Source organism: Lichenostomus cassidix, unplaced genomic scaffold (assembly GCF_008360975.1).
Source record: "Lichenostomus cassidix isolate B80296 unplaced genomic scaffold, HeHo_3.0 HiC_scaffold_875, whole genome shotgun sequence".
NCBI classification, from domain to species: domain Eukaryota; kingdom Metazoa; phylum Chordata; class Aves; order Passeriformes; family Meliphagidae; genus Lichenostomus; species Lichenostomus cassidix.
The window spans coordinates 105,122-121,793 of NW_028148088.1; the positions used below are offsets into that span (position 1 = coordinate 105,122).

Sequence of the window (16,672 nt, forward strand, 5' to 3'; positions counted from 1 at the left end):
AGAGGAAGCGCCAAAAAAAAAAGAAATAAAAAGGATGCAAAAAAATAAATAAATAAAAAGAACGCAAAAAAAAAAAAAAAGAAAAAAGCAAAAAAAAGAGAAAAGAATGCTGGAAAAAAAAAGAAAAGAATGTTAAAAAAAAGAAGAAAAAAAAGCCAAAAAAAAAAGGAAAAAATGCTACAAAAAAAAATAAAAAGAACGCAAAAAAAAGGGAAAAGAACTCAAAAAAAAAAGGAAAAAATGCCCAAAAAAAGCGCAAAGAATGCCAAAAAAACCAACCAACCAACCCAGCGGATCGATCCGGCCGAGATTTTTTTTTTTTTTTTTTTGGGGCTAAACCCAAACCACGTGAAGCCAAAAAGCTCCAATCGCAACCCAACCGAGCCTGGAGGAGGAGGAGGAGAAAAAAAAAAAGAAGAAAAAGAAAAATCGCCTCCTCCTCCTCCTCCTCCTCCTCCTCCTCCTCCCTCCTCCATCCTCCTTAAAACCCAAAAAATTAAAAAAAAAAAAGCATAACGAGCTCGGGAAAAAAAAAAAAAATCGCAACGAGGAGAGAGAGAGAGAGAGAAGAGAGAAGAGGCGAAAAAAAAAAAAAATAATTACCTGCGCTGATTGTTCCTCGGCAGCGGCGGGCGGATAAAAACTTCCCCATCGGCGCTCGGCGCGGCGGAAAAGGAGAGGAGAAAAAAGGAGGAGAAGAGGAGAAAAAAGGAGGAGAAGAGGAGAAAAAAGGAGGAGAAAAAAAAGGAGAAGAGAGAAAAGGAGGAGAAAAAAAAGGAGAGGAGGAGAAAAAAGGAGGAGAAGAGGAGAAAAAAGGAGGAAAAAAAGGAGAGGAGGGAAAAAAAAGGAGGAGAGAAAAAAGGAGGAAAAAAAAAAGGAGAAGAGAAATAAAAGGAGGAGAAAAAAAAGGAGAAGAGGAGGAAAAAGGAGGAAAAAAAAAGGAGAGGAGGAGAAAAAAGGAGGGAAAAAAGGAGAAGGAGAGGGAAAAAAAAGGAAGAGAAAACAGGAGAAGAGGGGAAAAAAAGGAGGAAAAACAGGAGAAGAGGAGAAAAAAGAGGAAGAAAAAAAGGAGAAGAGGAGAAAAAAGGAGAAGAGAAAAAAAGGAGGAAAAAAAGGAGAAAAGGAGAAAAAGGAGGAAAAAAAAAGGAGAAGAGGGAAAAAAAAGGAGGAAAAAACAGGAGAAGCGGAGGAAAAAAAGGAGGAGAAAAAACAGGAGAAGAGGCGAAAAAAAAGGAGGAAAAAACAGGAGAAGAGGCGAAAACAGGAGGAAAAAAAACCAGAAGACGAGGCGAAAAAACGAGAACAGAAAAACCAGCAGAAGAGGGAAAAAAAAGGAGTAAAAACCCGGAGAAGAGGCGAAAAAACGAGAACAGAAAAACCAGCAGAAAAGGGAAAAAAAGGAGTAAAAACCAGCAGCAGCGGAGCCAAAAAAAGCAGTCCAAACCCTCGCTTTTCCTGCCGTCCATGCGGGCGCCGCGCGGCCATGGCTGCTCCGGCCACCCTCGGCAACTACTACGTGGATTCTCTACTCGCCCCGGAGGCCGAGGTGGACTCGCTGCTCGCCCCGCGCTTCGCCGCGCAACCCTCCGCGCCTCTGCTGCCGGACTGCGGCGATTTCCCGGCGTGTAGCTTCGCCCCGAAACCTTCCTTCGCCTCCTCGTGGAGTCCCCAAGCCGCCGTCGGGTATCACCATCATCATCCTCATCATCCTCACCACCCTCCTCCTCCTCCTCCTCCCGGCGCGGGTTTTGCGCCGCAGAGCGCGGAGCAGCAGCAGCGCTACGTGCGGAGCTGGTTGGAGTGTCCGGTTTCCTTCCCGCCGTTCGGGGCGTTCGGCGTCAAAACGGACGCGTTCGGCGTCAAAACGGACGCGTTCGGCGGTCGGCACCACCATCATCATCATCATCTTCACCCGCGGAGAGGGGCGGAGGGCGCGGAGGGCCGCGGAGGTTACGCGGAGCTGGTTTTTGGCGAGTTGAGGGAGCGCGGGGTGGCCGCGGGCAGCGGCGAGGGGGAAGGAGGAGCGGCCGGAGCGAAACACAACAAAGAGGAGAAGCACGAGCTGGAAGCCGGTAAGGGATGGGAGGGTTTGGGGAGTTGGGATTTTGGGTTTCAGGGGCTTTTGGAGCATTAGGGTTGCAGGTTTATCGGGATTTAAGGGGCATTTGGGGTTACAGGGTTGTTTGGGGATTGTTTGGGGGGATTTTATGCGGTTGTTAAGGGTATTTTGAGGTTTTGGGGTTTTTCAGGGGTTTGAGGTTGTTTGGGGATTTTGGGGGTTTGTGGGGTTGTTTGGGGTTTTAATGGGTTTTGGGAGCATTTTGAGGGTTTTAGGGTTTTGGGGTTGTTTGGGAGGTATTTTTTGAGGTTTTTTGGGGTTTTAATGGGGTTGTTTGGGGATTTTTGGGGGTTTATGCAGTTGTTTGGGGTTTATGGTTTTTTGGGGCATTTTGAGGTTTGGGGTTTTGGGGGCTTTTATACAGTTGTTTGAGGGCATTTTGAGGTTTTTGGGGGGTTTATGAGGTTGTTTAGGATTTTATGGGGTTATTGGGGATTTTAGGGGATTTTGGGAGGTTTCAGGGGGCATTTTGAGTTTTGGGTTTTTAGGGGTTTATGGGGTTGTTTGGGGTTTGGGGTTTTTGGGTTTTATTTGGGGTTTTAGGAGCATTTTAGGGGTTTTGGAGTTTGGGGGATTTTGGGGGGTTTTATGGGGTTGTTTGGGAGTTTTTTTGAGGTTTTGGGTTTGGGGGTTATTTTGAGTTTGAGGTTTTGGGGGCATTTGAGGTTTTGGGTTTGGGGGCATTTGAGGGTTTTGGGCCTTTTTTAGGGGGTTTGTGGGGTTGTTAGGGGTTTTCTTGGGGTTGTTTGGGGGCATTTTGAGGTTTTTTTGGGGTCTTTTTGGGGGTTTTTTGGGTTTTTTGGGGGTTTTTTTGGGGGTTTTTATGGGGTTTTGGGGGATGTAGTGAGAGGGGGTTAAGGAGGGTTTGGGGGATTTAGGGAGGTGGAGGTGGTGAGGAGGTTAGTTTGGGTTTTTTTCCCTTTTTTTCCCTTTTTTTCCCTTTTTTTCCCGATTTTTTTGTGGTTTTTTTCTGGGTTTTTCCCCTTTTTTCCCGGTATTTTTCTGATTTTTTGCTGGTTTTTTCTGGGTTTTCACTGATTTTTTTCTGGGTTTTTTTCCGGTTTTTTTCATGGTTTTTTCTGGGTTTTTTTCTGGCTTTTTTCCCGGTTTTTTCATGGTTTATTTCTGGGGTTTTTTTCCGGTTTTTTTTCTGATTTTTCCCCGATTTCCCCCCGATTTTCCCCCTTTTTTCTGCTCTACTTTCCTTTCCTTCCTCCCCCTTTCTTCAAATTTTAATTGGAATTATCATCCTCATTTTCCCCCTTTTTTCTCTTTATTTCCTCCCTTTTTATTTCATTTTAATTATAATTTCCCCCTTTTCCCCCTTTTCCCTTTATTTTCTTTATTTCCTTTATTTCCACCTTTTTATTTCATTTATTTATAATTATCCTCCTCCTTTCCCCCTTTATTTCCCTTCATTTCCTCCCTTTTTATTTAATTTTAATTTTAATTTTAATTTTAATTTTAATTTTAATTATCGCCCTCATTTCCCTCCTTTCCCCCCTTTATTTTCCTTTATTTCCCTTTATTTCCACTCTTTATTTAAATTTTATTTGTAATTTTAATTATAATTTTCACCCTCATTTCCCCGCTTTATTTCGCTTTATTTCCACCTTTTATTTAAATTTTATTTTTCATTTTAATTTGAATTATCGCCCTCCTTTCCCCCTTGATTTTCCTTTATTTCGCTTTATTTCCTCCTCTTTTTATTTTAATTATTTATAATTTTAATTATAATTATCACCCTCATTTCCCCCTTTATTTCCCTTCATTTCCACCTTTTATTTAAATTTTATTTTTAATTTTAATTTGAATTATCCTCCCCTCTTCCCCCCTTTATTTTCCCCTTTATTTCGCTTTATTTCCACCTTCTATTTAATTTTAATTTTAATTATCATCCCCTCCTTTCCCCCCTTTATTTTCCTTCATTTCCACCTTTTTTTAATGTTAATTTTAATGTTAATTTTATTTTTAATGTTAATTTTAATTTTTAATGTTCATCTTAATTTTAATTTTAATTTTAATTTAATTTTATTTTAATTTTAATTATTATTTTAATTTTTATTTTCATTTTCATTTTCATTTTCATTTTCATTTTTATTTTTATTTTTATTTTTATTTTATTTTTATTCTAATTTTAATTCTAATTTTGATCTTCATGTTAATTTTTATTTTATTTTTATTTTTATTATTTTATTTTAATTCTAATTTTAATTCTAATTTTAATCTTCATGTTAATTTTTAATTTTATTTTTATTTTTATTTTTATTTTTGTTTTTAATTATTTTCCTTCTCCCTCCTCCTCCTCCCAACCCCACAAAAATCGCGACAAAATCCCAAATTCCAACGAGAGGAAGAGAAATCGAGGAATTAATTCCTTTTTATAAATCAACTTTCCAGGAACGAGAAAATCGCCGCAGGGAAAGAGGTGGAGATGGTTTGGGAATTTTTTATTTCATTTTTTTTTTGGGTGTTTAGGGAAGGAAAAGGAAAGTTTATCTTATCTTGATCTGAATTTGGGTTTTTCCTTTCATCTCCCCGCGAAAATCGCTTCAAATCTCCTTTTTTCCCCTCCGGAATTAAATGAAAAAATTCATTTTTTTCTCCCCTGAATTAAATAAAAAACCTCATTTTTTCCCCAGGAATTAAATTAAAAAACCTCATTTTTCACCCCCCCGGATGAAATTAAAAATCTGTTAAAATCTCCTTTTTTCCCCTCCGGAATTAAATGAAAAAATTCATTTTTTCCCCGGAATAAATTAAAATCTCATTTTCCCCTGGAATTAAATGAAAAAATTCATTTTTTTCCTCCCCAGGATGAAATTAAAAATCTCCTTTTTTCCCCATAATTACATGAAAAATCTCATTTTTCCCCTCCAGAATTCAATGAAAAAATTCTTTTTTTTCCCCTGAATTAAATTAAAAAACCTCATTTCCCCCCTCCCCTGGATTCAATTAAAAATCTGTTAAAATCTCCTTTTTTCCCCTCCGGAATTAAATAAAAAACCTCATTTTTTCACCCCCCAGGATGAAATTAAAAATCTCCTTTTTTCCCCCATAATTACATGAAAAATCTCATTTTCCCCTCCGGAATTAAATGAAAAAATTCATTTTTTTCCCCCGGAATTAAATAAAAAACCACATTTTTTCCCCAGGAATTAAATTAAAAATCTCAATTTTCCCAGTTCAATTAAAAATCTGTTAAAATCTCTTTTTTTTCCCCTCCGGAATTAAATGAGAAACCTCATTTTTTCCCCTCCCGGATGAAATCAAAAATCTGTTAAAATCTCTTTTTTCCCCTCCGGAATTAAATAAAAAACCTCATTTTTTCCCCAGGAAATAAATTAAAAATCTCAATTTTTTTCCCCCCCTGGATTCAATTAAAAATCTCTTTTTTTTTCCCCTGGAATTATATTAAAAAATTCATTTTTTCCCCCAGGAATTAAATTAAAAATCTCAATTTTTTTCCCCCGGAATTAAATAAAAAACCTCATTTTTTCCCCAGGAATTAAATTAAAAATCTCAATTTTTCCCCCTCTGGATTCAATTAAAAATCTCTTTTTTCCCCTCCGGAATTAAATGAAAAACTTCATTTTTTCCCCCCCGGAATTAAATGAAAAAATCTCTTTTTTCACCCCCCAGGATGAAATTAAAAATCTCCTTTTTTCCCCCATAATTACATGAAAAATCTCATTTTTTCCCCTCCGGATTAAATTAAAAACTTCATTTTTTTGCCCCAAGATTAAATAAAAAATCTCTTTTTTTCCCCCCCAGGATGAAATTAAAAATCTCTTTTTTTCCCCATAATTACATGAAAAATCTCATTTTTTTCCCCAGGAATTCAATTAAAAATCTCATTTTTTCCCCCCAGAATTCAGTTAAAAATCTCTTTTTTTTCTCCCCCACGATTAAATAAAAATATTCATTTTTGTTCCTCCGGATTAAATAAAAAATCTCATTTTCCCCTCCGGATTAAATGAAAAATCTCATTTTTTCCCCCCCAGGATTAAATGAAAAATTCACTTTTCCCTCCCGGAATGAAATAAAAAATCTCATTTTTCCCCCCAAAATTAAATTAAAAACTTCATTCCTCCCCCATCCCGAGATTAAATTAAAAACCCAATTTTTTCCCCGAGAATTAAATTAAAATCTCATTTTTTTCCCTCGAAATTAAATTAAAAATCTCATTTTTCCTTCCCGGATTAAATGAAAAATCTCTTTTTAAATTAAAAACTTCATTTTTTCCCTGAGATGAAATGAAAAAATCTCTTTTTTTCCCCGGAATTAAATAAAAAACTTCATTTTTTCCTACGGGATTAAATAAAAAACTTCATTTTTTTCCCCGGAATTAAATAAAAAACTTCATTTTTTGCCCCAAAATAAAATAAACTCGGCGTGGGAAAGAAGGGAAAGGTGGAGGTTTGGGGGGAAAAGGAGAAATTCGGAGAAAATTGGGATTTTTGGGATAAAAATTCGGGATTTTGGGGTAAAAATACAGGATTTTGGGGTAAAAATACAGGATTTTGGGGTAGAAATGCAGAATTTTGGGGTAGAAATGCAGAATTTTGGGATAAAAATGCAGAATTTTGGGATAAAACTGCAGAATTTTGGGGTAAAACTGCTGAATTTTGGGGTAAAAATGAAGGATTTTGGGGTAAAAATGCAGATTACAAAATCATCAGAATTTTGGGGTAAAATACAGTACAGGGTAAAAAAACAGGACTGAGATTAAAAATGCAGAATTTTGGAATTAGAAATACAAGAATTTTAGGTGAAAATGAAGGATTTAGGTGAAAATCCAGAATTACAGGAGAAGAAATGCAAATTTTAGGAGTAAAAAACCAGGATTTTGGAATAAAAATGCAAATTTTGGGGTAGAAATGCAAATTTTAGGCGTAAAAATCCAGGATTTTAGGTGAAATCTCAGAATTACGGAGTAAAAAAGAAGGATTTAGATAAAATTGCAAATTTTAGTAATACAATTTGGGGTAAAAATGCAGAATTTTGGGGTAAAAATTCAGGATTTTGGGGTAAAAATTCAGGATTTTGGGGTAAAATTGCAGAATTTTGGGGTAAAAATTCAGGATTTTGGGGTAGAAATGCAGAATTTTGGGAGAGAAATGCAGAATTTTGGGAGAGAAATGCAGAATTTTGGGAGAGAAATGCAGAATTTTGGGGTAAAAATGCAGAATTTTGGGGTAGAAATGAAGGATTTTGGGGTAAAAATGCAGAATTTTGGGGTAGAAATGAAGGATTTTGGGGTAAAAATGCAGAATTTTGGGGTAAAAATGCAGAATTTTGGGGTAGAAATGCAGAATTTTGGGGTAAAAATGTAGAATTTTGGGGTAAAAAACCTGGATTTTGGGGTAAAAATGCAGAATTTTGGGGTGAAAATGAAGGATTTTGGGGTAAAATTGCAGAATTTTGGGGTAAAAATGCAGAATTTGGGGGTAAAAGTGCAGAATTTTGGGGTGAAAATGAAGGATTTTGGGGTAAAAATGAAGGATTTTGGGGTAAAAATGCAGAATTTTGGGGTAAAAAGACAGGATTTTGGGGTAGAAATGCAGAATTTTGGGATAAAAACCCAGGATTTTGGGGTAAAATTGCAGAATTTTGGGGTGAAAATGCAGGATTTTGGGGTAAAAATGCAGATTTTTGGGGTAAAAATGCAGAATTTTGGGGTAAAAATGCAGATTTTTGGGGTAAAAATGCAGATTTTTGGAGGAGAAGCTCCGAGGAGGGAGAGGAGAAGTTTTTAAAAAAACCCAAAACTTTAAAAAAAACTCCAAAACTTTGAAAAAAAACCCCAAAATTCAACCGAGGAAGGTGAAAAAATCGGAATTATTTGCAGGTAAAGGCAAAGCGAAAAGAGGAGAAAATCCCCGAAATTCACCCCAAAAACCGCCGAGGAGCTTTTGGGGTTTTTTGGGGATTTTTTTGGGATTTTTGGGGGATTTTTGGGTGATTTTTGAGGGATTTTTGGGGATTTTTGGGGGATTTTTTGGAGGATTTTTGGGGGATTTTTGTGATATTTTTAGGGGATTTTTTTTTATTTTTGGGCGATTTTGGGAGATTTGGGTGATTTTTGAGTGATTTTTGGGGTATTTTCAGGTGATTTTTGGGGGATTTTTTGGAGGATTTTTGTGATATTTTGGGGGATTTTTGGGGATTTTTGGGAGATTTTTGGGTGATTTTTGGATGATTTTTGGGGGATTTTTTTTGGATTTTGGTGATATTTTTAGGGGATTTTTTTGGGATTTTTGGCGTATTTTGGGAGTATTTTTTGGGGATTTTGGTGCGATTTTTTTGGGATTTTTGGGAGATTTTTGGGGGAATTTTTAGGGGAATTTTGGGCCTAAAAAGCGATTTTTTGGCTCATTTGGGGTTTGACAATCAATGGGACAGAAATGGGGTGAAGAAATTTTTGGGAGAAAAACAATTTGGGGAAGATTTTGGGGAAAAATCCTAAAAAAAACCAGCCAAGGGGGAAATTGTGAGTCGGAGGAGAAAAAACCTTTTAAAAAAAACCCCAAAAATCTAAATAAAACCCGAAAAAACTCCAATAAAACCCAAATAAAACCCCAAAAAACCCAAATAAAACCTGAAAAAACTCTAATAAAACCCGAAAAAACTGAAAAAAACCCAAATAAAACTGGATAAAACCCAAAAAACCCAAATAAAACCCAAATAAAACCCAAATAAAACCCAAATAAAACCCAAATAAAACCCAAAAAATCCAAATAAAACCCAAATAAAACCTAAAAAACCCAAATAAAACCTCAAATAAAACCAAAATAAAACCCAAAAAACCCAAATAAAACCGGAAAAAACCCAAATAAAACCCAAATAAAACCCGAAAAAAACCCAAATAAACCCAAATAAACCCAAATAAAACCTCAAATAAAACCAAAATAAAACCCAAAAAACCCAAATAAAACCCAAAAAACCCAAATAAAACCTCAAATAAAACCCAAAAACCCCCAAAAAACCCAAATAAAACACAAATAAAACCCAAAAAATCCAAATAAAACCCAAATAAAACCCCAAATAAATCCCGAAAAACTTCAAATAAACCCCCAAAACCCCCAAATTCCCCCCAAAAAACCCCAAAAAATCAGATTTTCGCGGCGCGAGGCTGGAAAATGAGATTTTTGGCCTCAGAAATGGGAAGAATTTGGGCTTTTTTAGGAGTTTTTTCCTCGATTTCCACCCGGAAAATAATCCTATTTTTTATTTTCAACCCTCTCGTGCCGCTTGGAGTATTTGGATTTTGTTTTTAGGTGTGTTTGGTTTGAATTTAGTTATTTTTCTGGAATTTTTTGGCGATTTTTATGGGTTTTTTTCTGGCTTTTTACGGTTTTTTTCTGGTTTTTTTATGGATTTTTTTCTGGTTTATTTACTGTTTTTTTACGTGTTTTTTTTCTGTTTTTTTCTGGTTTTTTTCTGGTTTTTTATAGGTTTTTTTTTCTGTATTTTTAATGGTTTTTTCCTGTGTTTTTTATGGGTTTTTCCCTGTTTTTTTCCGGTTTTTTTTCCTGTTTTTTAATGGGGTTTTTTTCGGTTTTTTATGGTTATTTTTCTGGTTTTTTCCCTCGTTTTTTAATGGTTTTTTCCTGGTTTTTTTCTGGTTTTTTTCTGTTTTTTTCTGGGTTTTTTTCGGGTTTTTGAATGTTTTTAAAATGGTTTTTTAATGTTTTTGTCCTGTTTTTTTACCCCTTTTTTTTCTGGTATTTTTTTGTTTTTTTCTGATTTTTAGTGTTTTTTTCTGGTTTTTTTCTGGTTTTTTTTCTGGTTTTTTCTGAGGTTTTTTCTGAGGTTTTTTCTGAGTTTTTTTCTGAGTTTTTTCTGGTTTTTTTCTGAGTTTTTTTCTGGTTTTTTTCTGGTTTTTTTCTGAGTTTTTTTCTGGTTTTTTTCTGGGATTTTTCTGGAATTTTTTTACGGTTTTTTGGGTTTTTTTGGTTTTTTCTAAAGGGCAGCGAGAAGAGAGAGGAAATGACCTTTTGGCAAATAAACAGAATTTTTTTTGTTTGAAAAACCTCTCGCTGAGGTCACTTCAGATTTTTGGGGAAGAAAAGAGGATTTTTTGGCCTCGAGGGGAAAAAAAAATGGTTAAAAAAGGGAAGATTTGGGTTTTTCCGGATGGGAAAAAAAGGGAAAAAATTGGATTTAAAAATGGAAATGTGAGGAAAAAGAGGAAATTTGAAATTGGGGAATGTTTGGGAGATTGAGGTGGGAAATGGGGAAAAATGGGAAAAATAGGAAAAAATGGGGAAAATGGGAAAAAATGGGAAAAATGGGAAAAAATTGGAAAAATTGGGAAAATGGGGAAAACTGGGAAAAAATGGGAAAAAATGCGGAAAAATGGAGAAATGGAAAAATGGAAAAAATGGGAGAAAATGGGGAAAAATGGAAAAAAAATGGGAAAAATGGGGAAAAATGGGAAAAAATGGAGAAAAAATGGAGAAATGGAAAAAAATGGGAAAAATGGGAAAAAATGGGAGAAATGGAAAAATGGGGAAAAAGGTGAAAAAGGTGAAAAAATGAAAAAGAATTGGAAAAATGGGAAAAATGGGGAAAAATGGGAAAATGGAGAAATGGAAAAATGGGAAAAAATGGGGAAAATGGGAAAATTGGGAAAAAATGGGGAAAAATGGGAAAAATGGAGAAATGGAAAAATGGGGAAAAAGGGAAAAATGGTGAAAAAATGGAGAAAATGGGAAAATTGGGGAAAAATGGGGAAAATGGAGAAATGGGAAAAAATGGGAAAAAAGGAGAAATGGAGAAATGGAAAAATGGGGAAAATGGGAAAAATGGAAAAAATGGGAAAAATGGGAAAAAATGGGAAAAATGGGAAAAATGGGAAAAATAGCGAAATGGAGAAATGGGAAAAATGGGAAAAATGGGGGAAAAATGGGAAAAAAGGGAAAATGGGAAAAATGGGAAAAAATGGGAAAAAATGGGAAAAAAGGGAAAAAATGGGAAAAAAGGGAAAAATGGGAAAAATGGAAAAAAATGGGAAAAAATGGGAAAATTGGGGAAAATGGAGAAATGGAGAAATGGAAAAATGGGAAAAAATGGGGAAAATGGGAAAATGGGGAAAAAATGGGAAAAAATGGGAAAATTGGGAAAAATGGAGAAATGGAAAAATGGGAAAAAATGGGAAAAAATGGAATAAATTGTGGAAAAATATGGAAAACGTCCTGAAAAGGTGGAAATGGAAAAGCAGAGAAAATGGGGAAATTTGGGAAAAAACTGGGAAAAATGGGGGAAAATGGGAAAAATGGGAAAAATGGGAAAAAACTGGGAAAAATGGGAAAAAATGGGGAAAATGGGAAAAATCGGAAAAAACTGGGAAAAATGGGAAAAAATGGGGGAAAATGGGGGAAATAGATGGAAAAAATGGGGAAAATATGAAAAAATGGGGAAAAATATGAGAAGTGGAAAAAAATGGGGAAAATTGAGGGAAAATGGGAAAAAAATGGAAAAAAATTGGGGAAAAAATGGGAAAAAATTGGGAAAAATGGGGGAAAATATGAGAAAAGTTGGGAAAAGTATGAAAAAAGTGGGGAAAAGTGGGAAAAATGGGGAAAAATAAGAATGATATTTTAGAAATTGGGGAAAAAATGTGAAAATAATGGGGAAAAATATGAAAAGAAAGGGGGGAAAGTGAAATAAATGAGGAAAATATGGGAAAAATATGGGAAAATGGGGAAAATGTGGAATAAAATGGAAAATAAAATAGGGAAAAATAGGAAAGAAATTGGGGAGAATATTTTAAAAATTGGGGGAAACATGAAAATAATGAGGGAAAAGATGAAAATAATGGGAAAAATATTAAAAAATATGAAAAAATGGAGGAAAAATATTATAATAATTGGGAAAGTATGAAAATAATGGGGAAAAATGGGGAAAAATGGGGGAAAAAATAGCAAAAAATGATGAAAAATGGCAAAAATGGTGTAAAAAATGGGAATAAATGGAGGAAAAAAGGAAAAATATTTTAAAAATGGGGGAAAATTGGGGGAAATAGGGAAAAATGGGGGAAAAATGCTGAAAAATGCGGGGAAAATGGGGAAAATTGTGAAAAATGGGAGAAAATATGGAAAAATATGGAAAAAATGGGAAAAAATGGGGGAAAAAATGAAAATTATGGGGAAAATACGAAAATAATGGGGAGAAATGGGGAAAAATTGTATCAATGGGGAAAAAATGGTGGAAAAAATGGCAAAAAATTGGAATAAATGGGGGAAAAATGGTGAAAAGGTGGCAAAAAATGAGGGGAAAATGTCAAAAAAATGTCAAAAAATGGGGAAAAATGGTGAAAAAATGCTGAAAAATGTGGGAAAAAATGGTAAAATTTGTGAAAAACCTCCAAAACTTGGAAAAACCTCTAAACCCCTCTGCTTCTCCAGGCAACCCGGTGGAGAAAAAAATGGGGGAAAAATATGAAAATAATGGGGAAAAAATGGGAAAAAATTGGGGAAAAATTGGGGAAAAATTGTGAAAAAATTGGGGAAAAAATTGGGGAAAAAATGGGGAAAAAATTGGGGAAAAAATTGGGGAAAAATTGTGAAAAAATTCGGAAAAAGCCTCTAAAATAATTTCCTTCCCGAGGCAACCCAGTGGTGAAAAAAATGGGGGAAAATGGGGAAAAGTATGAAAATAATGGGGGAAAATGGGGAAATAGTGGGGAAAATATGAAAATAATGGGAAAAAACCGAAAAAAATGGGGAAAATGGGGAAAAACGTGGGAAAAAATATGGAAATAATGGGGAAAATATGGAAATAATGGGGAAAAAATGGAGAAAACGTGGGAAAATGGGGAAAAAGTGGTGAAAAAATGGCAAAAAATTGTGAAAAAATTGTGAAAAATGGTGAAAAAAATGGTGAAAAAATGGCAAAAAATGGGGGAAAAATGGGGAAAAAATTGAATAAATGTTGAAAAAAATGGGAAAACTGTGAAAGAAATGGGGGAAAAATGGTAAAAAATGGGAAAAAATGGTGGAAAAATTGAATTAATGGAGGAAAAATGGTGGAAAAAATGGCAAAAAAATGGGAAAAGAATTCAATAAATGGGGGAAAAATTGGGGGAAAAAAGGGAAAAAATGGGGAAAAATGGGGAAAAAATGGGGAAAAAATGAAAAAAATGGGGAAAAATTGGAAAAATTGAATAAATGGAGGGGAAATGGTGAAAAATGGCAAAAAATGGTGAAAAAATGATGAAAAAAATGGCAAAAAATGGTGAAAAAATTGTGAAAAAAATGGCCAAAAATTGTGAAAAAATTCCAAAAACTTGTAAATGACCCTCTAAACCCCTCTCTTTCCACAGGCGACCTGGTGGAGAAAAAGATGTGGGAAAATGGGGAGAAAATGAGGGAAAAATGGGGAAAAAATGGGGAAAAAAGGGAAAAAATGGGGAAAAATGGGGAAAAAATGGGAAAAAATGGAGAAAAAATGGGAAAAAATGGGAAAATGGTAAAAAAAATGGCAAAAACTGGGGGCAAAATGAGGAAAAATGGCAAAACAATGGCAAAAAATTGTGAAAAAATAGCAAAAAAATTGAATAAAAGCTGAAAAAATGGGGAAAAAATGGGGAAAAATGGGGGAAAAAATGGCAAAAAATGGTGAAAAAATGGCAAAAAATGGTGGAAAATGGTGAAAAAATGATGAAAAAATGGGAAAAAAATTGAATAAAAGCTGAAAAAATGGGGGAAAAATGGGGAAAAAATGGGGAAAAAATGGGGGAAAAATGGGGGAAAATGGGCAAAAAATGGCAGAAAAATGGCAAAAAAAGGCAAAAAAAAGGCAAAAATGGTGAAGAAAATGGGGAAAAATGACAAAAAATGGTGGAAAAATGGCCAAAAATTTTGGAAAAAACAGGCAAATAATGGCAAAAAATGCTGAAAAAAATGACAAAAAATTGTGAAAAAATTTGGAAAAATTTCCAAACCTTGCAAAAACCCTCTAAAATCATTTCTTCCCCCAGGGAACCCTGTAGCAAACTGGATCCACGCCCGTTCGACGCGCAAGAAGCGCTGTCTGTACATGAAATACCAAACGTATTCGTGAAAAAGGGGCAAAAAGATGGCCAAAAAATGGGAAAAAATGGGGGAAAAATTGTGAAAAAATGGGGGGAAAATTGTGAAAAAAATGGGGAAAAAATGGGGAAAAATGGTGAAAAAAATGATAAAAAAAGGCCAAAAAATGGGAAAAAATGGTGGAAAATGATGAAAAAAAGGTGAAAAAAAGGTGAAAAAATGGGGCAAAAAATGGCAAAAAATGGGGAAAAAATGGGGGAAAAAATGGCAAGAAATGGGGAAAAAATGGGGAAAAATGGCAAAAATTGTGAAAAAAATCGCAAAAAAGGTGAAAAAATCGTGAAAAAATTGTGAAAAAATGGTGAAAAAATTGTGAAAAAAATCGCAAAAAATCGTGAAAAAATGGGGAAAAATTGTGAAAAAATTGTGAAAAAATCGCAAAAAATGGTGAAAAAAATCGGAAAAAAATGTGAAAAATTTCCAAAACTTGCAATAAACCCTAAAACAATCTCTTCCCCCAGGCAACCCCGTAGCGAACTGGATCCACGCTCGCTTGACGCGCAAGAAGCGCTGTCCCTACACTAAGAATGGGGGAAAATGGGGAAAAATAGGGGAAAATGGGGAAAAATGGGGGAAAATTGTGAAAAAATGATGAAAAATGGGGGAAAAATGGTGAAAAAAGGGGAAAAAATGGCAAAAAAATGGCAAAAAATTGTGAAAAAATGCTGAAAAAAATCGCAAAAAATTGTGAAAAAATCGGAAAAAAATTGGGAAAAATTCCAAAACCTCCAAAATAACCCTCTAAACCCCTCTCTTCCCCCAGGCAACCCTGTAGCAAACTGGATCCACGTGCAAGAAGCGCTGTCCCTACACTAAGAATGGGGGAAAATGGGGAAAAATGATGAAAAAATGGGGGAAAAATGGGGAAAAATGGGGAAAAAATGGCAAAAAATTGTGAAAAATGGCCAAAAATTGTGAAAAAAATGGCAGAAAAAGGCAAAAAGTGGTAAAAAATGGTGAAAAATTGTGGAAAAAACAAAAAAAATGGTGAAAAAATTGTGAAAAAAATCGGAAAAAATTGCGAAAAATTCTGAAAACCCTCTAAAATCATTTCCTCCCCCAGGCAACCCCGTGGCGAACTGGATCCACGCTCGTTCCACGCGCAAGAAGCGCTGTCCCTACATTAAGAATGGGGGAAAATGGGGAAAAATGGGGGAAAATTGTGAAAAAATGGTGAAGAAAATGGGGAAAAATGGCAAAAAATGGGGACAAATGGCAAATAATGGCCAAAAATTGTGAAAAAAATGGCAAAAAATTGTGAAAAAAATCGCAAAAAATGGTGAAAAAATCGGAAAAAAATTGGGAAAAATTCCAAAACCTCCAAAATAACCCTCTAAAACCATTTCCTCCCCCAGGCAACCCCGTGGCGAACTGGATCCACGCCCGCTCCACCCGCAAGAAGCGCTGTCCCTACACGAAATACCAAATGTATTCGTGAAAAAGGGGCAAAAAATGGCCAAAAAATGATTAAAAAATTGTGAAAAATGGGGAAAAATGGGAAAACGATGGCAAAAAATTGTGAAAAAAATGGGCAAAAAATGGCAAAAAATGCTGAAAAAATGCTGAAAAAAATGGCGAAAAAATGGCAAATAGTGGTGAAAAAATGCTGAAAAATGGTGAAAAAATGGGGGGAAATGGCAAAAAAAGGCAAAAATGGTGAAGAAAATGGGGGAAAATCGTGAAAAATGGCAAAAAAAGGTGAAAAGAGTACAAAAAATGGGGAAAAATGGGCGAAAAATGGTAAAAAATGGCAAAAAAATGCAAAAAAATGGGGGGAAATGGGGAAAAAATGGGGAAAAATGGGGAAGAAAATTGAATCAATGGGGAAAAAATGGCAAAAAAATAGGGGGAAAATGGCAAAAAATGACAAAAAATGGTGAAAAAATGGGAAAAATGGTGGAAAAGTAGGGAAAAATGACAAAAAATTGTGAAAAAATTGTGAAAAATTTTGGAAAAATTTCCAAATCTTGCAATAAACCCTAAAATATTTTCTTCCCCCAGGCAACCCCGTGGCGAACTGGATCCACGCGCGTTCCACCCGCAAGAAGCGCTGTCCGTACACGAAATACCAGACGCTGGAGCTGGAGAAGGAGTTCCTGTTCAACATGTACCTGACGCGGGACAGGAGGTACGAAGTGGCGCGAGGGCTGAACCTGAGCGAGCGGCAGGTGAAAATCTGGTTCCAGAACAGGAGGATGAAAATGAAGAAAATGAATAAGGAGAAAAGCGAGAAGGAGCAGCAGTGAGAGGGGAGGAGAGGGAGGGGATTTGGGGGGAAATGGGGGGAAATGGGGGAAAAATGGGGGAAAAGGGGAAAAAATGAGGGAAATGTGGGGAAATGGAGGAAAAAAAGGAGGAGAAAAAAGGAGGAAAATGGGGGAAAAAAGGAGGAAAAAAGGAGGAGAAAAGGAGGAGAAAAGGAGGAAAAATGTGGGAAAAAAGAGGGAAAAATAAT

The 16,672-nt window shown here is 35.4% G+C and overlaps 1 protein-coding gene across 1 annotated transcript; it reads left to right on the plus strand.

The window, feature by feature from the left end:
* The first annotated feature begins 1,483 nt into the window (after window positions 1-1,483).
* LOC146420086 (homeobox protein Hox-C9-like) lies at window positions 1,484-16,463 on the plus strand. The gene is made up of 3 exons (XM_085048658.1): window positions 1,484-1,678; window positions 1,760-2,072; window positions 16,219-16,463. Exons 1-3 carry the CDS (start codon window positions 1,484-1,486, stop codon window positions 16,461-16,463), a joined length of 753 nt encoding a protein of 250 aa, XP_084904784.1.
* The last annotated feature ends 209 nt before the right edge of the window (window positions 16,464-16,672 follow it).